The following is a 27,160-nucleotide window of genomic DNA, read 5'->3' on the forward strand; positions in this document are numbered from 1 at the left end:
TCTTGTTGGAACTAATATATGATTTTTTTTAACCTCCTTAGTACCATATGTCTTTTCTTATTTATTCTGCTTACTATTTGGTGATTTTATAAAGCTTCAGAAACTTATGTGGGGATTAAAATAGTGAAGATTCTGGGTATTAATCTTCTGACCTCCATAGACTTTTCCTAGTGTCAATAAAATCGTCTAATCACACCTGAAACACATGGTAAAAATGCGTCACAGTACTGAAGAAATTAAGGAAATATTCATGATTGCAGCGAAAGTTTAACAAAATCTGCATCACTAACAAGAAAAACATTTGACTTATATAATCTCTGTATGACAACACGACCCTCTTATCTCCCCTCACCCCACCCTTCCCCGTCCCATCCCGCCCCGTCCCACCAGACAGCCCTTCACCTCCCTAGCTGTTCCCATGACAACGGCAGTACACAACACGCGGCTTCTTATACCGAGCGGAAATTCACATGTGTTTCTGATCGATGGTTGTATCCGGCACATGAAAGCTGCCGCACACACACACACACACACACACACACACACACACGGTTAGAAAGATACATTCATACATAACTGGATAGACAGATAAATAAAATAGGTAAAGAAAAAGATAGATAAGCAGATGGTGGGGAGAGAGAGAGAGAGAGAGAGAGAGAGAGAGAGAGAGAGAGAGAGAGAGAGAGATAAAACACTGTATATATATCTAAACAAAAATAAAAAGGAAATCAAGAAGCAAAACCGCAAAACATACAAAAAAAAAAAACTTTGAAAAAACTTTAAGATATCATAAAGAGTGAAGCAAACACATTGATATTTGAAACAGAAACACGAGGAAACGTTTGCCAAATATGAAAAAGGCAGGAACGTTTGTTGAGCCGCGAAAATGATGAAAGACTTGGCTTGGAAGAAAGAAAGATTGGAGGCACTGAATGAATAAGATGATGATGATGATGATGATGATATGTAGATTTGTATGTATGTATGTGCATGTTTATGTGTGTGTGTGTGTGTGTGTGTGTGTGTGTGTGTGTGTGTGTGTGTGTGTGTGTGTGTGTGTGTGTGTGTGTGTGTGTTTCCTTTCATAATTCTTCTCTTCTTTTTCTTCCTCCAGCATCCTTTTCCTTCATTTCAATAAGGTTTGCACATTCCTCGCTTTCCTTAATGCATGTTTATAGAAGGTGCAGCTTGAAATACTATTGCTTGTTCACACTTGCCCTATTAAGCTCCATTGGAAGTTATTGGGGTTTTCAAGGGAGTTTTTTATGGTTTTTGTGGTAGTTTAGCAGGCTCTAATGGAAGTTATTGGGATTTTAATGGTACTTTTACGGTTGCTGTGACAGTGGAAGTTGTTGGAGCTTTCAAGTTTTCGTGGTTCCAGTGAGTTTAAAAGGCTCTAGTGGAGGTTACTGGGGTTTTCAAGGGAGTTCTTGCGGTGGTGGTTTAACAGGCTGAAGTGGTAGTTAATGTTTTTTTTTTTAGGGTGTTTTTATGGTTGCTGTGATAGTGGTTGTCATTGGGGTTTTCAAGAAAGTTTTCGTGATTCCAGTCATAGATTAACAAGCTGTATTGGAAGCTATTGCGGATTTCAAGAGAGTCTTCACGATGGTAATATTTCAACAGGCTCCAGTGGAAATTGTTAAAGGGATTTTCAATGGTGTATTTTATCATATTTTGTAGATAAAAACAAAAACAAAGGTAAAAACAGACTGCACGTTGCAAAGTCTCCTATATATCTTGTAAACCCACAGACTTAATAGATTCTGAAGTAAATCTGAACAGCTGTACAAACCAAGCATCTGTACGTAAAGTTCCCTATTGTATACACCACTCTTGCACTCACTTATATATAAACCTCTCTTGTCGCAAAAAAAAAAAAAAAATAAATAAATAAATAAACAAATAAAAATAAATAAATAAATAAATAATGATACATAAAAAGTACTTTCGAAGCGCGTGCACAAGTGAGGGCGGTAAGTCACGGTAAGGGAGAGAGTGTGAGGGAGTGAGGGAGGTATAGAGAGGGGAGGAGGGTTACGGAGGAAGGGAAAGAGGGAGGAGGGTTAGGGAGAGAGGTATAGGAACAGGTGATGAGGGCGTATTGAGGTGAAGGGGGAGGGTGAGGAAGGAAGAGTGGTGAGGGGAATCGATTGTGTGTGTGTGTGTGTGTGTGTGTGTGTGTGTGTGTGTGTGTGTGTGTGTGTGTGTGTGTGTGTGTGTGTAATTTTCCAATTCAAGATGAGAGTGAAAGTGAGGTGAAAGTAAAGGAAAGAAAGACAAAATGGTGAGATAAAAACAAGGAACCTTATATCGTGACTGTGGCGTGTGTGTGTGTGTGTGTGTGTGTGTGTGTGTGTGTGTGTGTGTGTGTGTGTGTGTGTGTGTGTCAGTCCCGCAGGCCACCAGTGTCAGCCAGGAGCTCCCGGCAGTAGGAGTCACGCGCACCACCACCACCATCACCACCACTATCACCACTACCACCACCACAGCCGCCTGATTCTTGCCTCAACACGACGGAACGAAGGAGAAACAGCGAGAGAAGAGAAAAGAAAGAGAGAGAGAGAGAACATACAGAACAAGGGAAAGAAAACAAGAAAGGGAGAAAAGAACAGAGACGGAAAAAGAAAGATAGAGACAGAAGAGGCGAAGAAAACAGGAGAAAAAAAATAACAAACGGAATAGGATAGAAGGGAGAGAGAGAAAAAAAGAGAAGAAAGAGAAGAATAAACGGACAAATAGAAGAAAGAGGAGGATAATGAAGAGGAGATGCAGAGAGACAGGAAAAAAAACGATGGAACTGTGAAATAGAGGGGAGAGAACACAGAGAGAAAAATAGAGACACAGAACAGAGAGGAAAAATGAAAGAAAGAGATAATTGATAAAAACTAAGGACTAAGAAGACAGAAACGAACAAACGAATACAAAGGAAGACCAAATATCAACATGTATTCGTGTAACCAATCTTCGTTAGTAGTGGAGAGACAGGATAGCGCAGAAGAAGGCTTCTCCCCACCCCCTCCCCACCCAGCCAATCCCTCCAACCCAAGCTAACCGGGAATAGAAAGTGAACAACAAATGGTATAAGAAAAAAAAAGTGAATGAATGAATAGTGAAAAAGAAAATAGATATAAGAATTTTGGAGTAGTGTTAGCGTGAAGGTTGTGATAAGGTGTAGCGTGACTCGCGTGGCGGCGTAGTGTGGGTGTGTGGGGGCGGTGTAACAGTGAGGAAGACACACACACACACACACACACACACACACACACAGAGAGAGAGAGAGAGAGAGAGAGAGAGAGAGTGGACATACAGACAGAGATATGCGCTATGTCCCCCAACCTGGAGCAGCCCCAGGACTCCCCCTCCCCCTCCAGCGAGACCAGCGAGGCCGGGGTCGGCGTGCCCTGCCCAGATCCCCGCCAGGAGCAGCCGTGGCCCAGACAAACGCGCCCCAAGTCTTCTCCTGGGGGAAGACTGGGGCGGCGCGGATCTGCGGGCTGGGAGGAGGCGCTGGTGGTGGCTGATGTGGAGGAAGAGGAGGTGGGCGCGGTGGGCGGCGTGGGGTGGAGGCAGGAAGCGCACTCATGGGGTCAGGACACCGCCCACGCTGGGGTTCGCGGAGCACACGACGACGCGGACGATGATGAGGTCAGTGTGTGTGTGTGTGTGTGTGTGTGTGTGTGTGTGTGTGTGTGTGTGTGTGTGTGTGATGCTGCCCCTGGTGGCACATTGTACTAGGATCTTGTTATATGTCTATGTTTAAGGTTGAAGTATTCAATGTTTAGGCGTCGTGTTTATTGGTCAAGGCTGAGTGAGCAGTGCATGTGGTCAATGAATCACTATTTGTCTGTCTGTGGTCTGGCAGGCCGGGTGGGCTGAGGGCGGACCCGTGGCCACCGTCAAGTTGGTGCTGGAGACAGGCGTGGGTGTGATCACACGTGCGTGGGCCCTCAACCAGCCCCTGCACGCCCTCAGGACCCAGCTCAGCCACACCACGCAGGTGCCCGCCCAGTACGTGCAGGTGAGACTCAGCGTCCCCGGGACAGGCTCAGCAAGGGCGGCGCCTCTGAACCTGCCCCGGGATGTGTCTGGCCCTGTGGCGAGTATTGAAACTTTCATGTGTAAGTGACCTAAAGCACCGGTGATCAAGGCGATGCGCGGTGCTCCTAATGGTACTTGCATTGTTAACCAAGGGGACCTGGACATACACGTGGAGCACAGTACATGACATAACCATGTGTGTGTGTGTGTGTGTGTGTGTGTGTGTGTGTGTGTGTGTGTGTGTACAGTACACCTTTTATCCATACACTCATATTCATGTAGGAACTCCCTGCCTGTGTCTGTATTCCCATCTGGCTGTGGCTTGAAATCTCTTTCAATAGTGAGGTTTCAAAACACTTATCCTCCAAATCTGGATAATCCTTTGACTTTCCCTTTGGGGCTGGCAGCTCAGTGTCAGTGTCAGTGGGGCTGTTTTCTCTTCTCAGTGAGCCTCTTACATTAAAGCTAACTAACAAGTGACCCATTATGGCCGGTCCTGCCACCCACCACCAGCTGGTGCTGCGCGGGCGGATGCTGGGAGACGAGGCCACACTGCGGGGCGTGGGCGTTGAGGCGAACGAGACGGTGCAGGTGGGCGTGTCCTCCAAGCGCCCCCACACCCACCCTCTCACCCTGCTGGCGCCCACCTCACCCCCGCTGCCCACCCCGGACGTCATCACTGTCATAGTGGCGGAAGGTGTGTCAGTCCAGCATGCAGCGTCACGTCACTGCCACTCTCACTTCAAACACGAGAGAGAGAGAGAGAGAGAGAGAGAGAGAGAGAGAGAGAGCGACTAGGAACATCAAACGCGATAAGAACAGAGGACCGCGACAAAACAAGGCTTGGTGCAGGAAGCCATCAGGCCCACATGTGGCACTCAGTGTACATAATATGCCTACCCATCTACACGTATCAATCCCGTCCATTAATTTGTCTAATATTTGTCTAATGATTTGACACTAAAAACTTCACTAATTAATGAGTCCATTCCATTCATCTACCACTCTAATTCATAATGAATTCCTTCCTGTTTTCAGTCTAAATTTTTATCAAGCCTGAACTTTGTTTCCTGTACGATATGAATTGTAATATAAGAGAGCAGGTTTTCACATGGAGAGGCAGATGAATGAAATGAGCCATCAATCAGGTTGTTAGCGCTGAATCGAGAGGCTGTTTGAAACATTAGACAAATGGAGGTACACTGAAATAAATAGGTATGCTCTGTACAGGCGTAAGTCTGATGCATCCTGGCACCACCACTGTATTCTTATCTTATGCTCTGACGTGTTATGATTCACTTTCGTTTTATCGTAGCTCTCTTCCCTTCCTTTGACAAATGTATAGATGAGTATGACAGGATGAAATAGACAGATACGTTTCACACTGGAGCTGCCACGTATACGCTTGATAGCTTAGAACATAAGAAAGTGAGGAAAGCTGCAAGAAGCTGTCAGACCCACACGTGGCAGTCCCTGTATGAACAAAGCTAATGAATACCACCTATAATCCCCAGCTATAAATTAGTCTAATCTTCTTTTAAAGCTCCCTTTTGACTCAGCACAAAAATGAATTCAGCATTAACATGAATCAGCACTAACAACGTGACTCAGGACTAACCCTTGTTCCAATCCTAGTTTAATTATGTTCTTATGAAGTTGTTAACCTCTTAAATACTGGGACACAAATTTACCTTGAAATTTGTGTACGATTAGAACATTTTGTTGACATTAGGAAGGGTCTATGGAGGCCAGAAGATTGATGGTCACAATCTTCACTATTTTAATCCCCACGTGAGTTTCTGGAGCTGTATAATCACCAAATAGTAAGCAGAATGAATATGAAAACGCATCATTGTACTGAGAGGATTAAAGACGCCGACCACTGGAGCAGAGGGTAGTGGTGCTGGAAAGTACTGGAAGGAGAAGGGAGAGAGGAGAGAGGGAGGGGAAGGGTGTCATGACCTAACACACACCCGCAGCGCAGTTTCGTCAATATATAAATCCAATCTTTCACCAACAAGTTACTTTGCGTGTTGAGAAGTCGTAAACAGGTGTGTGTGTGTGTGTGTGTGTGTGTGTGTGTGTGTGTGTGTGTGTGTGTGTGTGTGTGCGCGCGCGCGTCTTCCTCTCCATCTGTCATGTATATCTATCTGTATCTTTATCTATCCTTCTATCTATTCACCTATCGATCAATCAATGTAAAGCAATCAATTAATCAACCTGTTTATCTATCCACTGTCTATCCACGACTAATAATTTCATCCATTCATCTTTTTATTCACCAATTATCCAATCAACCCACCTATCCACCTACCTTATCTCTCCTTATCCACACATACACACATACACACACCTCTCCCTTTTCCCAGGTGGCGGCGTGGAGCGGGAGGTGGTGGTGGAGGTGGAGTGGGCGAGTGGACCAAAAGTGTGGCTGGGAGGATTCCGGCACAAATTGTCTGGTCTGCACTACCACAACGCCGCCACACAGACCCTCGCCACCACTAGACCAGCGCCCGGTGAGTGTGTGTGTGTGTGTGTTTGATCTGCCGCAGTCTCTGACGAGACAGCCAGACGTTACCCTACGGAACGAGCTCAGAGCTCATTATTTCCGATCTTCGGATAGGCCTGAGACCAGGCACACACCACACACCGGGACAACAAGGTCACAACTCCTCGATTTACATCCCGTACCTACTCACTGCTAGGTGAACAGGGGCTACACGTGAAAGGAGACACCCAAATATCTCCACCCGGCCGGGGAATCGAACTCCGGTCCTCTGGCTTGTGAAGCCAGCGCTCTAACCACTGAGCTACCGAGAGTGTGTGTGTGTGTGTGTGTGTGTGTGTGTGTGTGTGTGTGTGTGTGTGTGTGCGCGCGCGCGCACGCGACATCTTGACACCCTTGTTCTGTGACACCTACAGGAAGGGTGACCCGCGGAAGCCAGACAGTGTGGGCGCGAACACGAGGGACCCAAACCCGCCGCCACGCCCACACCCAGACCACTACCCTGCATCCCTTGCTAGTCACGCCCACCCCGACGATCATCACCCCGCGCCCATATGTTCCCGCTAGACACTATGACGTGGCTAAGGTAAGTGGTGGTGGTGGTGGTGGTGATAACCTAATAATAATAATGATAACAATAATAAGTGATAGCCACAACAATAACGAGAGAGAGAGAGAGAGAGAGAGAGAGAGAGAGAGAGAGAGAGAGAGAGAGAGAGAGAGAGAGAGACGCACAAGATAGTAGTAGTAGCAAGGAAGTGGACAAGGACTTTTGGTCCTCACAGTTGTCAGTTTTACGTTATTAGGCCTGTGTGTTACTGGTAATTAGGCCTCGCCCCATATTCTTGATACATTGGCTTTAATATAGATGCGTCTTTATTCAATGGTAGTAGTAGTAGTAGTAGTAGTAGTAGTAGTAGTAGTAGTAGTTGTAGTAGTAGTGTAGTAGTAGTAGTAGTAGTAGTGTGTGTGTGTGTGTGTGTGTGTGTGTGTGTGTGTGTGTTTTACAACACGGTTGCCTGCTGGTCACCGAATCACCCTTTCCTCTATGGAAAGAGCTCAAAGCTCATACTGACTGATCTTCTGGTAGGACTGAGACCACATCACACACCACACACACCAGGACAGCGAGGCCACAACCTTCACGTTAAGGCGGGTTCACACGTGCATTTATGATTGAAATTTTACGTACATATAATTTCCGGCTCATCCCTTCTAATCGGAAAGTGTCAGACGTAGCGCCTGGAAAGTATCGACTATTTGGCGCCTTGGCGGGAAGTGATTGTAAACAAACAGCCACCCGCCAAGATGTCTTCCTCCAGTGACGATGCTGAAGCTGTGGTTGCTCTTCTTTTGGCGTACCAGACTCAGAAGAAAAGAAAATGGCTGTGGATACGTCCCTGGCTAAGTAGAAGGAAAGAAAGGAGTGTCTAACACACTCTAAATTAGCCTACATTTTTCATAAAAAAATAAAAATAAGAAGACTATGCTCAATTGTGATCAAATTAAACCCTGAGAAGTGTTCAATCCTTACCTCCAACAACGCCCTGCATTGAGAGAAACAGTTCTTGTAGAGTGGCAGCTATTTCGTTGAACGACGATTTGCACAAGCATTTTTTTTGTGTGTAATTCATTTCTGGGGTCCCAAATGTGTTATTTTTCTCTCACCAACGCTAACTTCTTCTCTATATCTGGAGACCACATTTCAAACCTTACTACAAATCGCAAATCGCAAATCGACTAAAATTGTTGGTCTTGTTTTGCGACTGCTTTCTCCAGTCGCTGGGCATCGATTTTGAGTCGGGAACTCTATGTAGGTAAATTTTCAGTCACAAATTGGTAACCCGTACCTATTTACTGCTAGGTGAACAGGGACTACACATTAAGAGGCTTACATATTTGCCTCGCTGCTTTCCGGGACTTGAACCCGGGCCCTCTCGGTTATCAACCGAGCGTGCTAACCACACTACGCGGTGTGTGTGTGTGTGTTTCACTGTTTGATCTGCTGCAGTCTCTGACGAGACAGCCAGACGTTACCCTACGGAACGAGCTCAGAGCTCATTATTTCCGATCTACGGATAGGCCTGAGACCAGGCACACACCACACACCGGGACAACAAGGTCACAACTCCTCGATTTACATCCCGTACCTACTCACTGCTAGGTGAACAGGGGCTACACGGGAAAGGAGACACACCCAAATATCTTCACTCGGCCGGGGAATCGAACCCCGGTCCTCTGGCTTGTGAAGCCAGCGCTCTAACCACTGAGCTACCGGGCGTGTGTGTGTGTGTGTGTGTGTGTGTGTGTGTGTGTGTGTGTGTGTGTGTTAATATGTGCCTTGTGTTACTTCTGAGAAGGGCAGCAAACCGGAAAGCTGCGGGCCGTCCTGGGCGGCAAAAATACTACCCAGCTACGCCGCGGAGTAGTAGTGATGATAACTTAATGATAATAATGATCACTATAATAAAAGTGACAACACCAATGAGAGAGAGAGAGAGAGAGAGAGAGAGAGAGAGAGAGAGAGAGAGAGAGAGAGAGAGAGAGAGAGAGAGAGAGAGAGAGAGAGAGAGAGAGAGAGAGAGAGAGAGAGAGGCACAGATATCACATCCTAGCTACCTCACCTCTTCTCTTATTTCCTCCCTCACCACACGTGCTCTACGCACCACACACACCACACATCAGCACAACACCTTCAGGCATCACGTGTAATCACCACAAATCCCTGACACTCTTGGTGCCAGTTGGTGGTGGAGAAATGGAGCAAGTTATCCGCCTGAACACTGGAACAATAACACCTTTAACGTTCGGCAAATTTCTTCTTTACAACGGGCTCAGGATGTGATATATCTGAAATTTTTCTTATTTTTTTTTACTGATTGTTTTTTATTTTTTGTTTGTGTTTTTCATTCTTCAATATTGTTTGTTTAATTTGCTCTTCAATGTTTGTTGAACAAGATTTGTGATGTTAACTATACCGGTATGGTATGGTATAGCCTGGTATCATTTTGTTTCTTTGATTTATTTCATGCACATCTCTATATTTCTTCCTTGTCTTGTATTCGTTTTTCTTTTTTGTTAAAGATTTGTGGATTGTTGTTGTTGTTGTTAGTAATAGTAGTAGTAGTAGTAGTAGTAGTTGTAGTAGTAGTAGTAGTAGTATTAGTATTAGTATTAGTAGTAGTAGTAGTAGTAGTAGTAGTAGTAGTAGCAGTAGTAGCGGTAGTAGTAGGTAATAAACTAGGTAATAGTAGTAGTAGTAGTAGTAGTGGTAGGTAGTGGGCTAGATAGTAGTAGTAGTAGTAGTAGTAGTAGTAGTAGTAGTAGTAGTAGTAGTAGTAGTAGTAGTAGTAGTAGTAGTAGTAATAGTAGCAGTAGTAGTAGTAGTAGTAGCAGCAGCAGCAGCAGTATAATAGAATGCATACGATTATTAAGTGAAGTGTTAAAATTAGATATAATAATAAAAGCAACAATAATAACAAGAGCAATAATAATACAACTTATTTCCTGTGTGTGTGTGTGTGTGTGTGTGTGTGTGTGTGTGTGTGTGTGTGTGTGTGTGTGTGTGTGTGTGTGTGTAGGTTGTGATGGTGCAAAAAATCGTGCGAGGTTTTCTTGGCCGGAGAAGAGCAACGAGGATGGCAAGGGTGAGTAGATTTTCTCCTCTTCTATTTCCTTTCTTTTCTCTTCTTTCTTTTCTCTTTTCTCTCTTCCTTCTCTATCTCCTCCTCTTCTTCCTTCTCCTCCTTATTTGTTAGGTTGTTGATAGTGAAATAACATCAGCGATATTTCATCTAAAGACCAGATTAAAGTTTGAGTAAATCCAGTTAATCAATTTCATTACTAATACTCTCATTCTATGGATCAGAAGGTGAAAGTTGCATAATTTTAGTGGATGGGTGGGAGGTCCAAGCGATGATAGTGTCGTAGTTTGATTCAGTTTATTATTTGTTTTATTACTCATCCTATCGCTCCTTAGATAACGATTACCTTCTTGTCATGTATTACTCACAGTGTAGAGCAGCTATGGCGGCATGGTAGACTGATTTAGCTCATTCATTCCAATGTTAATTTCCTCATTGCATTGGTCACAATTTATAAAAGCCTGTATTTCCCTGCGTGTGGTTGAGGTGAGGCTAGCAGCGGCGTCGTGCACGAGACGGGTGAGTGAGGCGGGCAGTGAGGAGCAGCGCTTGGCCGTCACCGTGTCCAGCCCGAGCACCGAGGAGGATTTGGACTCAGACCAACAGGTGAGTGTCCAGTGAGTCAGTCCACATCTGATACTGCTGTTTCTTTTACTTTCAAGTAACCGTCACTCAGAGTTGTGTCACTTAATAGGTTACATTATTGGTGTGTAGATTTGGCGTGTGGGAAGCTCCTTAGGAACGAACCACTGCTACCACTTCGTTGCACTCGCCACGAAACACAGCAACTTCCACTGTGGCTTGTTAACCATCACTGCTACATCCAATCATGAGAACTTCCTTGGGAACCTGAAATACTTTCCATTAGGGCAATGGTTCTTAATTATATAGTGTTTGACCAATATATATGTATTGTACATGCTTGTCATTACGTGGCCGGTCACAGCAATTATATAATTAAGGTGGCAAGACGTACCCAGCAGTGACCTGTCTACATACTGTCACTAATTCACAGTATACCTAGCTTCTCAGTCCTACAGTCACCAGAGAATCAGAGATGCACTGCATGGGGCATTTTCAAGCATTCTGAGCGAGTGTTGTTGTGACATTTCACTTCATTTCACTATCATTTCGCTGTTCAAACACACTCTGCATCAAGGAAATATCAATGCCCAAAAGTTTACCCTAATTTTCTTAAAATTTAATGAGACACGGATCAGATGTCTGCAAAATGTATCACCGCGAGGTGAAATTTGTCTGGAAAAGCTGGTATGAGGTGGTGTGGTCATGGTGGGCTTGGGGGGGTGTGAGTATAGACCGGGAGGCGTAGGGGAGTGAAAGGAGGGGGAGGGGATGGGGAGGCGGTAAAGGGGAGATACAATTTATTGTTTTAAATCGCCAGAATTATATCTTTTTGTATTGATTTGTTAACAATAAAAGCGTATCTATCAGCGTGTTATCAAATGCTTGTGTAGTTTTTTAAATATTTATCTAATTATATGTATCAATTACCAGGAAATATTGTTTTTATTTCATAATTGTAAATTTTACTGAAATGACAATGACATTCATGACACAGAAACGTTTTGTTATGTTTCGACAGTTTGCATCTTTTTAGTTTATCGAATATAAAAAAATGAAGCTGATATTTGGAAAATATTTGCAACATATGAAATAAATGAATAGATAAAAACACACAAATGTGCTTAAAATATCTATCACAAGTTACATTGTGTTCATTCAGCCTTTGAACGTCATTTTGAACAAAATTTTGCTGGTATTTGTAATATTTTAATACAGTTTGGTGTAATTATATAAAAACTAAGTACTATCCCGCTATGGTACGTACATTTTTCTACTTAAAACAAATACATGTTATTTATTATGTAGTTTTACATATACTCAGATCATATTATTAGAACAAAACATCATTATAAACTAACATTTTTGGAGGAAACATTAGGGTTGAGTGATGCAATAAGGGAAGATGCTGCTAAGAAAGCGTTTACTTGAAGCTGAAGGAAGAGGCCGTGACGTCAGAAGCATTAGACGATAGAAGACTGATACTGTTTATAGTATCGTAGTAAGTCAAGAGCATCGCCATTAAAGTATCTGAGACTTTTAACCATGACGAGTTTCCATATTCATTCTGCTTACTATCTGGTGATCTTTTACAGCTTCAGACACTCATGTGGGAGATCAAAATAGTGAAGACTATGGCCATTAATCTTCTGACCTCCCTAGACCTTTCTTAATGACAATAAAATGGTCTAATCGTACACAAATCTCATGGTAACAATGCGTCTCAGTGTTGAAGGGGGTTAAGATAAACAAGATTTTCTTACTTTGAGTGTCTATACGATATTCTCACTTCATGAGTATTTCCTGCACACTAGTAGCATCTGTTAAGTATCTCCGGAAACCGAAATGTTAGATGGAGGAAAAGGATGTCATGGCAGGAATAGAATAGAGTTAAACAGAACCAATCAAGACACAGCAAAAATGATCACTGGGTTATTACCTTACCACAGTGCTTCATTACTGGAGGAGCGACAATGTGGCCAAAAACTAAAGCAAACTATATATTTCTACACGAAAGAGAGAGAGAGAGAGAGAGAGAGAGAGAGAGAGAGAGTGTGTGTGTGTGTGTGTGTGTGTGTGTGTGTGTGTGTGTGTGTTCATTGAAAAAAAAGAAAAGAAAAAAAAGAACCATTGGATTAAAACCTATTAAATACAACTACCACCACCACCACCACCACGAACATAACCATTAATATTACCACTACTACTAATACTACCACCACCACGAACATAACCACTGTCACAATCACCACCACCACCACAGCGGCGAGAGTGGCTGGTGCCCCTGACGCAGCTGTACGCGCGGCTGGAGAACTGGCGGCGCAGACAGGTGGCGCTGGTGACGGAGACGCTGACGGGGCGGGAGCGGCGAGCAGCGTTGGTGGCGCTGCTCGATAAGGAGACGGAGTTACTGAGGGCGCTGGAGGCTCACCGTGGGATACGCACGGCGCGACGCAGAAACGCAGCTGTAGCACACTTCCTGCAGGAGGTGTGTGTGTGTGTGTGTGTGTGTGTGTGTGTGTAATTCACCTCGGTCGTCTGCTGGTCACCCAGCAGGCGCGCGCGTGTGTGTGTGTGTGTGTGTGTGTGTGTGTGTTGGGGGATGTGAGTGGTGGGAGAATGTGTGTAGAGGAGGCAGTAGGGAGAGTGGGGGAGACAGGAGGTGTGTGTGTGTGTGTGTGTGTTATCTCTCTTTTGTGTCCTGTCTCTCCTTATCAGTGTTTAACGCCCCTACTCTCTCTCTCTCTCTCTCTCTCTCTCTCTCTCTCTCTCTCTCTCTCTCTGATATAGATAATTAAATAACGGTGTCTTTAAATGGCATGAGAGAGAGAGAGAGAGAGAGAGAGAGAGAGAGAGAGAGAGCAAGTGAACGACAAGTAATTCATTCTCTGACTCACTCATGACTTTTTCACGCTATGTGAGTGTACGTGAAGAAGTGAAAGACTGAGCGAATGAAGAGAGTGAACCAGAGCAACTAAACACTTCTCGCCTCAATCTCTTCAGCGCCATGACGCGTTTTTCTATTCATTCTGGTTTATTTTGGTGATATTACACAGCTTCAAAAACTTATGATGGGATTAGAATAACAAAGATTCTGGTCATTAATTTTTCGACCTCTATAGACCATTCCTAATGCAAATAGAATCGTCTAATCATGCCCAAAAATCAAGGTAAAAATGCATCTCAGTATTGAAGGGGTTAACATGCACATCCCGGCAGGTGGCGCGGCCTCAGGTGTGGGCGGTGAGTGGACGTGTGGGCGGCGTGGAGGTGGAGACGCCAGACACTCACCCCATCAGGACCCTGGCGGCACTAGCGACGGCACTCACGCAGGACGCCACGCCCGAAGTGCGCGCCCACCACCTGCACACCCTCACTGCCACGGTAAACAACACACACACACACACACACACACACACACACACACACACACACACACACACACACACTTAACCATTGACACCTCACATATATGGGTCCATGTTCTGAAACACTTCCATGCCACACCTTCACTATTTTTAAAGGGGTCTAGTTGAAGTGACGGGTTTTTAATTGTGTTTCTGTAATTCTAGTGATATATTAGCAAGTTTTCTGCGTAATCAACAGGAAAAAATACTCTTTGGACTTGGCTAATCGTCTTTGTAGTCTGAAAATGGTCGCCGTGAGAGAGGGAAGCCTTTCCAAGTATGGCGCTTAATTCCCCTCCTTTTTCTGTCAGGTCGCCAATCACCAGGGCGTGCAGGGTGCTGGGCGGGGCGGGCAGCGTGTGGCGGGGGACCTACAGAGGTTGGCAGGGCGTGGCATCTCCCTCCTGGCGCGGGGAACCTCCGACGCACGACTGAGAGGACTAAGGAAACGATTGCACGGCCTTATTCTTACCTACCTACAGGAAGTAAGTCTCTCTCTCTCTCTCTCTCTCTCTCTCTCTCTCTCTCTGAGTGTGTGTGTGTGTGTGTGTGTGTGTGTGTGTGTGTGTGTGTGTGTGTGTGTGTGTGTGTCATCTTTTGGGGTGTCTTTGTAATTCTGAGTAATTTTTGGGGTGTCTGTGCAACACTGGGTTATCTTTCAGGTCCAGAGTCGCGTGCCTCCTGTGGTTACACCCAGAACGGTGCGGGCGGCGGGGGCCAGGCCAGTACTCCAGCCCACCCGCCTCTCCTGACACTCCGCCAAGGGAAAACGCAACAGGTACTCTCTCTCTCTCTCTCTCTCTCTCTCTCTCTCTCTCTCTCTCTCTCTCTCTCTCTCTCTCTCTGTCCTAATTTCTCTTGTGTGTTTTAGAATTATTTAATAGTAATATGGTGTTGTGGTAATGTGCAGTGATAGTAGTAGTAGTAGTAGTAGTAGTAGTAGTAGTAGTAGTAGTAGTAGTAGTAGTAGTAGTAGTAGTAGTAGTAGTAGTAGTAGTAGTAGTAGATTATTGGCAGCAGTAACACATTCCAAGCTTGTTCATAACTGTGTCACGCATTACAGCAAGCGTCTCTAGTCCGTCCTGGTGGCACCGTGAGTGAGAATCTGCGCCGCCACTTAGGAAGGCAAGTAAGGCTGCTGGGAAGACCTGGGACTAACATACGCTGGTCTTCCTCACTGCCTGAGAGAGAGCTGTTTCTACCTCCCTAGAACACAAGGAAGACTGCCGGGAGGACCTCGAGTGTCTGTAAACCTGTCTATTTCTTTAAACTGGCAACGCTGGGACCTACATATGCTGTTCTTCCTTCATTACCTGAGAGAAAACTGCCTGAACACAAGGAAGGCTGCTGGGAGGATCTCAAGTGTCTGTAAACCTGTGTACACTTCTCTTAAGCTACTGGAAGATTCTCGATAACTGACAGAAATGGGACTTAATTACATGTGCTGATCTTCCTTCACTACCCGAAAGAGATGTGTGTCTGCACCTCTTAAGAACATAAGGAAGGCTGCCGGAAGAATCTGTTGTGTTTGAGATCTAACTGAACCTAAGCTATAACTGAGAGAACTGGATTCTACTACATTCAGTCAGTTCTTCCCGTCATTGAGAGGAGAGGAAACTGTGCCCACTTCTCTTTAAGAACATTGAGAATTCTTAGCAAGGTGTGTTCAAGAGTGTTATTTACCTCCTCACCTCTATCTATTCTTGACCTTAAATTCTTTGCCTGTCTGTTGTGGAATATTTGTTTATAAGCTTAGAATAGGGAAGCTTTACTATTTATTCTCTTGTCTGCCCCCTGTCTGTCTATTGTAGTTGTAGGTGCACTTGAATATTGGCAGCACTATAAAATATTGTGTGTAAGCTTCGAATAGACAAAAGTCACTCTCATATCTCTTACAGTAAAAGACTAAAGACTAGGGAACAAACGAAAACCAAGAAACTGAGCGAACCTTTCATTTTACAGGATAAATGTGAATGAATACAGGACAGGACCATCCTTGCAGCAACTCCCCACCACCACCACCACCACCACACTGAGACACAGACACATTCATCTGTGCATTGAAGACCACGGGGCAGCGACTGTGGCGAGACTCGAGAGCTGGTGAGTCGATTCCAGCTTGCGGTAACAGAAATAATGGATAAGGACCAGCGGGGACGTGAGGCAGCCAGACAGGACGAAACCACCACGACCTTCTAAACACCTGAACGTGGCTAGAGTTCCCTTGAGAGCTTCCTTGGCGCATTGTAGAGCATCGGGCTTCCTGTAGTTTCGTTTAGTTCTTCATTTGAATATACCAAGTTAAGTTTTCTGATGCACTTCCTCGTCCCTCGCCCTTCTCGTGTGTCACAGGGGAGGGAAGTGGCTAGAGATAAGGAGAGGGAAAGGGAGAGGAGGGTAAAGAAAGGGAGTGTGTGAGTGAAAAGTGTGCATAAAAGGGAGAGTGACGGAATGACACGCTTCCTTGTAACGTGTCTGAGGCAAAGGGAGATGGTGAAAAAGAGAGAAAATATAGAAAAGTAAAGTGAGAGGAAATCAGAAATGTACAGAAGTGTGATGAAGTAACTAAATCATACATTTAAACTCTTCATTTCGCCCTTCACGTGTGTCAGAAGTGAAGGAAAGTAACTAAAGAGAAAGAAAGATTTAAAAAGACAGAGACAGGAAGTGTGTGAGAAGTCAAAAGTGTGCAGAAGAGAAGTAGTGAGAGAATAACACACTCCTCGCTCTTCTAACACGTTAAGAAGCGAAGGGAGGCAATTGTCAGATGTTTACACCATGACACACCAAAGAGCGAGGCGAGAGTGACTGGACGAAGGAGTGACTGAAGTGAGACGGTGCCGAGGGAGGAAGGGCGTGACTGTAAGGAAAGTGCCAAAGATAAGAGTGCCTGGAAGTGCCTAAGGGTGCATTGGAGTGTCTAGGAGGGAGTGGGTGAGGGTGAGGATGGTGAGAGAAGGTTCATCAGCCTTTCCTAGAGCGTGACCACACACACGAAGGGGCGGGAGTGCAAGGGAAGGGCGCAGACACACTCCGCCTCCTCCTTCAGTAGTCGTATAGTTCCTCAGGTTGTCGTACTTGTTCGCCTCGCTTCCCGAATCTGTGGAGAGAACGACTTGTAAGAATGGCCAAATAAAGAGTCTTTGTAATCCGGTACAACTTTTCTATACACACACACACACACACACACACACACACACACACACACACACACACACACACACGCACCTCACAATTAGAAAGATAATATAAAAATCATGTGAAGGACAATCTCTCTCTCTCTCTCTCTAAGTATGTCATATAGGCGCGCACCTCGGCCTCCCAGCGATGGCGAAGTAGGCATTGAGGGCGTCTAGGTAGCGGCGCAGTTCTCCCTTGGACTTGAAGACGTTGGGCCTGCTGGGATAGGGCACCTCCCCGGAGCTCAGTGTGCCAGCCAGCGCCGCCTCGTGCAGCGCCTGGAATGCATCCAGCGCCCCGCCCTCCTGTCTGTTGGGGAGCTGCGCCGCCCAGGCCGCCGCCACCGACACCACCACCACCGCCACGACCGTCAACGTGCCTCGCATAGCCTGTGGAGGGGAGCGTATTAATACAGGGAGTAGGTTACATGCAGCTATCTGTACCTTAATTCACGCTTAGGAACATTCACTTTCATTACGAAGGAGCAGCCATTCTCGCTATAGAAGGAATATACAGTATGCACTTTACTGCATGGATGCTTTTCTTATAATGAAGATTGTTATTTTTGTTACACTCTCCCTCGGAGATACATTCATTTTCACTACATTAAAAACACTTTCAGCACAGGGAGGGCCAGCACTGTCAGGCTGAGAGGAACACATTTCAGGAAAGGCAATCATTATGTTATGTTCACTTCAAAGAAGACTGGCGCTTTCACTCAAAACTATTCACAAACACACACACACACACACACACACACACACACACACACACACACACAAGTAACATAAGACGTGCAAGTAGCTGACTAACTAACTAGATATATGAAATAGATAAGTAGAACAGCAGGTAAAAACTCCAAACGCATCACTGTGACGTATCATCTCAGTCTGAGTGCGCTGTTGTTGCTGCTGCTGCTCATGAAGCAGCGCGCCTCGTCTGTTCATATCTTAAGTTTAGTCTCGACTCAGCTGAAACACGGTGGCGGATAGCTACTGACTCCGGCATCCTCTAGTAGGTTAGTGTTTCTGTTCTTGTATGGATATACACACTGTGGTGTGCCGGTCCCGTAGTAAGAAGAGAAGAATGAGACCTAACTAAAAGAACCTCAAGAAAACAGTTGAAGGAAGAACATTGAGGGGAAGACAGTGAGATGGAAAGAGATAAGGTAAAAAATTGCACAGTAAAATGCAAGGAATAGAGGCAAGTGAAGATTCGTACATGACTCGAGAGAAACGGCTGCAAAAGAAGAAAGAAAGAGAGAGGTCTGACTGGCCTGCGCAGCATCCCAGTACGCTGCCTGTTTCCTGTATACTGAGAATACATTTATGTAAGTACGGTGACACTTGTATATAGTACTGTGATGGGCAGCTTCCGTCAGGCTCGCCACAGCAAATCAAGCTTCTCAACGCGCTTAGTCTTCTGCGTCTTACTCAGTCACATCCATTATAAGTTTTCCTTCATAACATTCATAAATCTTCCTTCATAACATTCATAAATCTTCTCTCACGTCTCCTTATCTTTCGTTCGTATTCTCAAACTTTTCTGTGCTTCACCTCTACTATTTCAAAAGGCTCTACTTAAATTTGCACGAGATTTTAAGGTGTTTTTATTATGGTTTTATAGACAGAGTAACAAGATTTTGCATTATTAACTGGATACACATTCTTGAAAACCCCGCAAAGTAACTCTGTGACCTTGAAAAATAGTCGTGGTGAGAAAGCAGAGCGTTACTGATTCTCCTGCCCAGTAGATCCATCTCCAACAAACTCCTTCCCACATATACTCCTCTCCTCTCTCCAGCTGTGTCCCTAAAATGTTCGGGATACGATCAGGTCTTGTTATCCATGCTTGACTGAAAGGAAACAGAGCAGCGTGGACCCAGCCAGCTTCTTGGAGAGACTTAATGACGCGACTCTGGCAGTAAATCATTCCCTACTCGAAAACGTATTGGTGAGGGAGAAGTCTGGTGAAGATTTGAGTGAGAGAGGCAAGTGATACGGAAGACGTTGTAGATATTGAACAATGTGTCTTTATCTCGTTTTGTGATAAACTAAGGTAATGATGATGTGCTGAAAGATGCCTGGGAGTGAGAATATGTAAATTGGATTACAATTAGATGGTTAGATTAAGGATGGTGACCTGTTGAGAGAGAGAGAGAGAGAGAGAGAGAGAGAGAGAGAGAGAGAGAGAGTACCAGATATCAACAAATATTGATGATGATGATGAAATACAGGAGGGTGGCAGAGAGTAACAAGATTTCGCATGATAACAAGGTGGTTGGTAATACTCAGCTCATACATGCTTCAGTTAAAGAATGTGTGTGTGTGTGTGTGTGTGTGTGTGTGTGTGTGTGTGTGTGTGTGTGTGTGTGTGTGTGTGTGTGTGTGTGTAAGAAGCCTGTAATCCAGATACGAGTGAGACACTACGTGAGATGAAATGAAAAGTATTATTGATGATGAAAAAAATATTACATCTTGAGCAGAAAATTAAATGAAATTTTAATGCAATAATTACAAACTTAGCGGAAGTTAAAGATAAAGAATAAGAAATTAAAACAATTATACTTGAGTTAATAAAAAAAAGATCATAAATACATCAATAAAATAAAATAGAAGTTTGTACATTGTTGTATTTGTTGATGCCATCTCGTTTGTTGCTCTGTTTGCTTTATAGGGATGGGACACACACACACACACACACACACACACACACACACACACACACACACACACACACACACACACACACACACACAGAGAGAGAGAGAGAGAGAGAGAGAGAGAGAGAGAGAGAGAGAGAGAGAGAGAGAGAGAGAGAGAGAGAGAGAGAGAGAGAGAGAGAGAGAGAGAGAGAGAGAGACGATAAGGGGAAGGAGGAAAAGATTGATTATTGTGTTGGTGGTGGAGGATACTGATAGTAGTCACGGTAAGGTAGGAAAGGTTGTGGTGGTGGTGGTGGTGGTGGTGGTAGTAGTAGTGGTGGTGGTGGTGGTGCAGTGGCAGCAGTGCAGTGGCAGTGGCAGTGGTGGTGGTGGTGGTGGTGGTGGTGGTGGTGGTGGTGGTGGTGGGGTGGTGGTGGTGGTGGTGGTGGTGGTGGTGGTGGTGGTGGTGGTGGTGATGGTGGTGGCAGTGGTGGTGGTGGTGGTGGTGCAGTGGTGGTGGTGGTGGTGGTGGTGGCAGCAGGTGGTGGTCATGGTGGTGGTGCTGGTGGTGGTGGTGGTGGTGGTGGTGGTGGTGGTGGTGGTGGTGGTGGTGGTGGTGGTGGTGGTGGTGGTGGTGGTGGTGGTGCCACGATTACTGTGGTACTCTGCTCTGCTATTACTATTACTACCACTACAACTTCTACTGTTACTACCACTACTACTACTACTACTACTACTACTACTACTACTACTAACTCTTAAGTAATATAATAATTATTATTATTATTATTGGTATTAGTATTAGTAGTAGTGGTAGTAGTAGTAGTAGTAGTAGTAGTAGTAGTAGTAGTAGTAGTAGCAACAAGAACATTAGTAGAAATAACAACGACAGCGTCATTAATAGTATTATGCCAAGAAAAAATACAGATATCTTTATAAACTCTCCCTCTCCCTCTCCTCTCGCTCTTCTCGGTCTCGTTCTACCTCTCTCTTGCGTGCAGGTGAGAGTGACAAGCCGCCGCTCGTTCCTCTCACCTAATTAGGCATTGCGAATTTTCATTAGACACCAAATTGAGTGAAAATTATTCCCTTGGTGTGGTAATGGTGGTGGTGGTGGTGGTGGTTATAGGGACAGAGAGAGAGAGAGAGAGAGAGAGAGAGAGAGAGAGAGAGAGAGAGAGAGAGAGAGAGAGGGAGAGAGAGGGGTGGTGGTATAAACAGACACACACACACACACACACACACACACACACACACACACACACACACACACACACACACACACACACACACACACATTTCAATCTAGATCCTGTCTTTCACTGATTCTTTCTTTTCTTTTTTTCTTTCTTTCTTTCTGTTTTCCATGACTCAAGAAATTTTCCTTCCCTCCTTCCCTTCCTTCTCGTCTGGCCTGTCTGTCTCTCTGTCTGTCTATTTGTCTGCCTGTCTGTGTCTGTCTGTCTATCGCTTTATCTATTTATCCATTTGTTTGTTATCTTCGTGTTTCTTTATTTACCTACCTGTCTGCATGCCAGCCTATCCACTTATATGTCTGTCCATCTGTCTATCCCGTTATCAACTTTTTTTAAACTTATTTCTCTATCCACTCATAAATTCTTCACACCAGTTTATCTATTTACCTCTCTGTCTATCTAACCTAACTGGACCTAACCCAACCCAACCTGACCAACCCAAACCCAACCTAACCTAACCTAACCTAATCCAACCCAACCAAACGTAACCTAACACAAACCCAACCTAACCTAATTTAATCTATCGCTCTATCTGTCCATCTATATGCTTATTCATCTACTTTCCTGTCTATCTGCTGTCCCTGTTTATAAAAAGAACACAAAAGAAACACAAGAACAACAACAACAGCAGCAACAACAGCAGCAGCAGTAGCAGCAGCAGACTTACTGTCCCCTTTAAGATACTCTCTTCAACCTGCAGTAGAAAACGATAAGATAAAAAATTAATTGATAGATAAATAAACAAAGGCAGAATGTTAAACTTCAGAATTCTGTTGCTCTTTGGTGAACCATTTGACTCAGTTTCCAGAGTTCAGGGTTCATTTCTGGCTCGCGGCGAATTTCACGGCGGGAGAAGCAGCGTTTTTCCTTGTTATTCTATTGGCGCTTCCTAACTTCATTCGACTTTGATTTTCCAGTCTCTCTCTCTCTCTCTCTCTCTCTCTCTCTCTCTCTCTCTCTCTCTCTCTCTCTCTCTCTCTCTCTCTCTCTCTCTCTCTCTCTCTCTCTCTCTCTCTCTTTCATAAAATTTCTAGGAAAACAGCAAAAGAAAACGAAGCTTAAGACTTGTGTATCCATTAGCTAAGTGATTAGTGTGTGTGTGTGTGTGTGTGTGTGTGTGTGTGTGTGTGTGTGTGTGTGTGTGTGTGTGTGTGTGTGTGTGTGTGTGTGTGTTGTCGGCATCTCACCTATTCTTTCTTGGTATTTTCACTCATTTACACATCTACATCTATTAATTATATATTACATCGATTTGTTATTTTTTCAGCCATTTACCTTGTCCTGTATTAATGACCCCAGAGAGAGAGAGAGAGAGAGAGAGAGAGAGAGAGAGAGAGAGAGAGAGAGAGAGAGAGAGAGAGAGAGAGAGAGAGAGATGAAGGATATATGAGAAGCATCGGGGTGGGAGGAGGGACGGGAAGAGAGGGGTGTGGAGAGGTGAGAGGAAGAAGACAGGTTTATGATACACATCCGAGGCAACTCTAGCCACTGAAAGCAGCCATGAAAAAGAAAAAAAAGGATGACAGATTTCACTTTTGTTAGAGATATAGGTAGGAAAACTGTTTCACCAAATAGGGAGTCGAGTGTACATCAGCAATATACATCCTTTGCTCTCTCACCAAGACAGTTTTCAAAGACTACAGAGATGGTTAGCCAGGTTCTCAAGAGATTTTTCCTTCTGTTTTCATTTATTAACGTAGAAATACTCTTAATCGGTCACTATAGAACTATAAAAACATCCTAAAAATTAGTGTGTAACTTGAACTACAACCTTTTGAATGTAGTAGTGGAGGTGGGGAGCAAAGGCAAGAAATATAAATAGCAATACATCTTGAAGTCCTTAGTGGCCTGTTTGTATCCTTATCTCACTCTGACAGTGGAAGTAATAGGATAGCAAAGAAGGAAAACAGGTAAGAAAGAAAATCAAAATAGTTGACTGAAGGTAGCTAAGTAGGTGACAGAGCACAAAAAGTAGAAGGAAGAGGAATAAAGATACGATGAATAATCAGAACAAAGAATAGAACAACAAACCAGAAGAGTAAGCGTTGAACGTAGAAAATTCACACGAGTAGAGTAGGAGACAGAGAAGAAAGAAAGAAAGAAGATAGAACATAGAAAGCTAAAAATACTAAAACAGAATATAGATGATAGTAAACTAGTAGAAACCATAAAGTAGCAAAGTAGAAGGTTGGCAATAAAAAAAATAAGTAGAAAGTAGAAAAAATACACAGCTACGTAAATAAACAAGGCAGGCGCTGCGCTCACCCGGACAACACTGCGCCAAAACACTGACTACTTCAAAACTTACTCCAGGGAAAAGAAATAGTAATACAAAATGAACAAGTGTTAATAACGTGTGTTGAAAAATGTGTTGTTATTAATGTAGCTCAGAGAGAGAGAGAGAGAGAGAGAGAGAGAGAGAGAGAGAGAGAGAGAGAGAGAGAGAGAGAGAGAGAGAGAGAGAGAGAGAGAGAGAGAGAGAGAGAGAGAGACAAGGGGAGAGTGAAGCTGAGATGATGAAAAATGGTTACCTGGCAAAGTGGAGATTAGAGAGGCGAGGTGTGGCGAAAGTAACCTGATGCTTGTTTGTGTGTGTGTGTGTGTGTGTGTGTGTGTGTGTGTGTGTGTGTGTGTGTGTGTGTGTGTGTGTGTGTGTGTGAATGTTTGCCGTGAAAGGGGTGGCTGCCCGGCGTAGTGTTTACCAACCAAAATGGAAAAAGAGAGAGGAAAAGTTATAGTCGAAAAAAGGAATATATATATATATATATATATATATATATATATATATATATATATATATATATATATATATATATATATATATATATATATATATATATATATATATATATACAAGGTTTATATTGACGAGTGAGAGAGAGAGAGAGAGAGAGAGAGAGAGAGAGAGAGAGAGAGAGAGAGAGAGAGAGAGAGAGAGAGAGAGAGAGAGAGAGAGAGAGAGAGAGAGAGAGAGAGAGAGAGAGAGAAACTGACAAGAAAAGGGAGAGAAACAAAACGATGAATGAGAAACATAGACAGAATTATGAAGAGATTGACATAAAAACAGACTCCACCACATAAAGCTAGACAAAAATAAATATATAAATGGAGAGAAGGAAGAGGAGGAAGAGAAGGAGGAGCAGCAGGAGGAGGAGAAGGAGGAGCAGGAGGAGTAGGAGGAAGAGGAGGGGGAAGAGGAAGAAGAGGTGGATATGTCTGACGGGTTGGGTAATGAGCGGAGAGCAACGTGACAAGATGTGTGGGATAAACTAAAAGAGGAGGAGGAGAAGGAGGAGGAGGAGGAGGAGGAGGAGGAGGAGGAGGAGGAGGAGGAGGAGGAGGAGGAGGAGGAGGAGGAGGAGGAGGAAATGAACAAGAAAAAGAAAAAAATAGAATAAAATAGGAATAGTAAATGTGAAATAAAAAATCTGAACAAGAACAATAATAAGAGGAAGAGCAAGAAAGTAATAAAGAAAAGGAGATAAGAAAACAATAGAAGAAACAAAAGGAAGAAAAAAGGAAAACAGTCATTAATAACAAAAGAAAAGGCAAAAGAGGTACACATTCTTTTCTCTCCTTTCCTTTCCTTCCCCACACTCATCAACTCTACTTTTTTGGAGAAATGATAAAGATTTCTTTGCATTTTATCATGGCTTGTGTTTTGAAGAGAGACCATTTTCGAGAGCCACAGAAATGATTATCGGGATTTCATAGAGCGTTAATTCTGTTGATAGTATAAACATTTTGTTAATAATGTCAATAAAAAAACGTGTTACTTTGCCATGGCTGTTTGTAAATGCCACAAAAATTATTCCCCGGGTTTGAAGAGTGGTTCTGTTGAGAGTTTAAAGTTCTTGTTGATATGTTAATAGAAAAAAATTATACCTTTTTATAACTTTACCATAAGTATTTTCAAAAATCACAGAAATGATAAATCGGGCTTTCTAGAGCGTTTCTCCTGTTGATAGTACAAAACTCTGTTTAGTATGTCAATAGAAAATGAACACCTGTGTAACTTTCCCATGATGTTTTCAAAGGCCACAGAAATTGTCATCCTGGGTTTCTAGTGTTTACCCACTTGATAGTATGAGAATCTTGTTAATTTGTCAATATAAGACAAAAGAAAAAATTAGAAAACTGTTTTCGAAGGCCACAAAGATACTCTAGAGTGTTTCTCCTGTTGATAGTTTAAAAATATTGTTGATATATCAATAAAGAAAATTAAAACCCATGTATCTTTGCCATACTGTCTTCAAAGGCCACAAAAATGATTACCCGAGTTTTCTAGAGCGTTTCTCCTGTTGATAGTATGAAAATCTTGTCAATTTGTCAACATAAAACAAAATAAAAAACTTGAAAACCCAGGCAACTTCACAATGACTGTTTTCAAAGATCACAGAGATGCTTTACCGGGTTCTCTAGCGCGTTTCTCCTGCTAATGTTTAAGATTTTTGTTAATCTGTCACCTAATGCATAGCTAACACTATTTTCACACATGCAACCTCAACTAGAGCCTATTTGATACAGTCGAGTTGCAAGGCAGAATATTTTATCTGAAAATCTGTGTGGCTCTGTGTTTCCTCTTAGTGTTGAGGGCTCTGAGGGAGTGATGTGTGTGTGTTGAAGTCACCGGAACGAGACACAGCTTACACCACAGCCACACAGCCATCACACCCCCCCCCTCCATCCACACACACACAGATTGGATAAGTGTAGATATGGAGACGGGGCCACACGAGCATAAAGCCCAAGCCCTGTAAAACTACAACTATGTAAATACAACTAAGTAACACACACACACACACACACACACACACACACACACACACACACACACACACACACACACACACACACACATTAGCCATAAAGATGCAGAGAGAGAGAGAGAGAGAGAGAGAGAGCAGAGAGAGAGAGAGAGAGAGAGAGAGAGAGAGAGAGAGAGAGAGAGAGAGAGAGAGAGAGAGAGAGAGAGAGAGAGAGAGAGAGAGAGAGAGAGAGAGAGAGAGAGAGAGAGAGAGAGAATCAACGCATAAAAAAATAATTATGTAAACTAGAAACAAACAAACAAAAAAAGCTTGAAATAAGAACACAGACTCCACAAGCCAAAATTGATGAAGGTAACAGAAAAACAGAACAAAAGTTAAAGAAATCGACAAGTGAGAGAAAAGAAACAACAAATAGAAAAAAAAGATAGCTCTATAACAGAAAAAAAAGAAAAAATGGAAAAGAAAGGAAACATTTGGTAGAAAAATTATAAAGGAAAAAATGTGAAGAAAATGAGGTGTGGAAATAAAAAAAAATGATAATAATAATAATGTGAAAAGAAAACACCAAATTTGTTATATGTAAAGATAAATAAAAGAAAGAGTAAAAAGAAGTAGAAGGAAGAGGAGGATTAGGGAAGAAGAAGAAGAAGAAGAAGAAAAAGAAGAAGAAGAAGAAAAGAGAAAAAACAACAAACCCAAAATACTACAAAATGAGAACGCGAAAGAAAAAGAAACTGGGACAAACTCTGTAACACGAAAATGAAACTTAATCCAAGCCGAGCCAAGTAAAGATGAGTGTCTAGCTTACCTGAGAGGTGGATGAGTGTTATCCGGGACGGAGCTTCGGCGTTAGTGGACATACGGGAAGAAGCTGACCTATATATACCCTCGCGCTACCACCACCACCACCACCACCACCACCTGCGCACGCATATCAAAACTCGCCCACTGAGTTTCCGAAGAATTTGTCGCGTAAAGTTAATGGCCAAGAAAAGCAAATAAAATATAGGAAAAAGAGGAAGAAAAGGTAAAAAAAGTAATCTGTCTGGCCAATTTTGTTTTTCCTCCTTTTCTTTTCTTTTCTTTTCTTTTCAAAGGAAAATGCTTAAGGAGAGAGAGAGAGAGAGAGAGAGA

General features: G+C 43.5%; 2 protein-coding genes across 2 annotated transcripts; one reads left to right on the forward strand and one right to left on the reverse strand.

Moving 5' to 3' along the window:
- Window positions 1-2,666: 2,666 nt before the first annotated feature.
- Window positions 2,667-15,837, forward strand: LOC123512089 (IQ and ubiquitin-like domain-containing protein). The gene is made up of 12 exons (XM_045268293.1): window positions 2,667-3,645; window positions 3,863-4,018; window positions 4,552-4,735; window positions 6,408-6,554; window positions 6,961-7,130; window positions 10,126-10,191; window positions 10,675-10,794; window positions 13,034-13,258; window positions 13,990-14,154; window positions 14,489-14,662; window positions 14,840-14,955; window positions 15,241-15,837. The coding sequence occupies exons 1-11, from the start codon at window positions 3,325-3,327 to the stop codon at window positions 14,927-14,929; spliced, it is 1,818 nt and encodes a 605-aa protein (XP_045124228.1). The 5' UTR covers window positions 2,667-3,324; the 3' UTR covers window positions 14,930-14,955; window positions 15,241-15,837.
- Window positions 15,838-16,113: 276 nt separating this feature from the next.
- LOC123512090 lies at window positions 16,114-26,881 on the reverse strand. Its single transcript, XM_045268294.1, has 3 exons — window positions 26,835-26,881; window positions 17,490-17,746; window positions 16,114-17,277 (listed from the first exon to the last, which is right to left on the reverse strand). The coding sequence occupies exons 2-3, from the start codon at window positions 17,741-17,743 to the stop codon at window positions 17,223-17,225; spliced, it is 309 nt and encodes a 102-aa protein (XP_045124229.1). The 5' UTR covers window positions 17,744-17,746; window positions 26,835-26,881; the 3' UTR covers window positions 16,114-17,222.
- Between the last annotated feature and the right edge of the window lie 279 nt (window positions 26,882-27,160).

Source organism: Portunus trituberculatus, chromosome 32 (assembly GCF_017591435.1).
Source record: "Portunus trituberculatus isolate SZX2019 chromosome 32, ASM1759143v1, whole genome shotgun sequence".
Lineage (NCBI taxonomy): Eukaryota > Metazoa > Arthropoda > Malacostraca > Decapoda > Portunidae > Portunus > Portunus trituberculatus.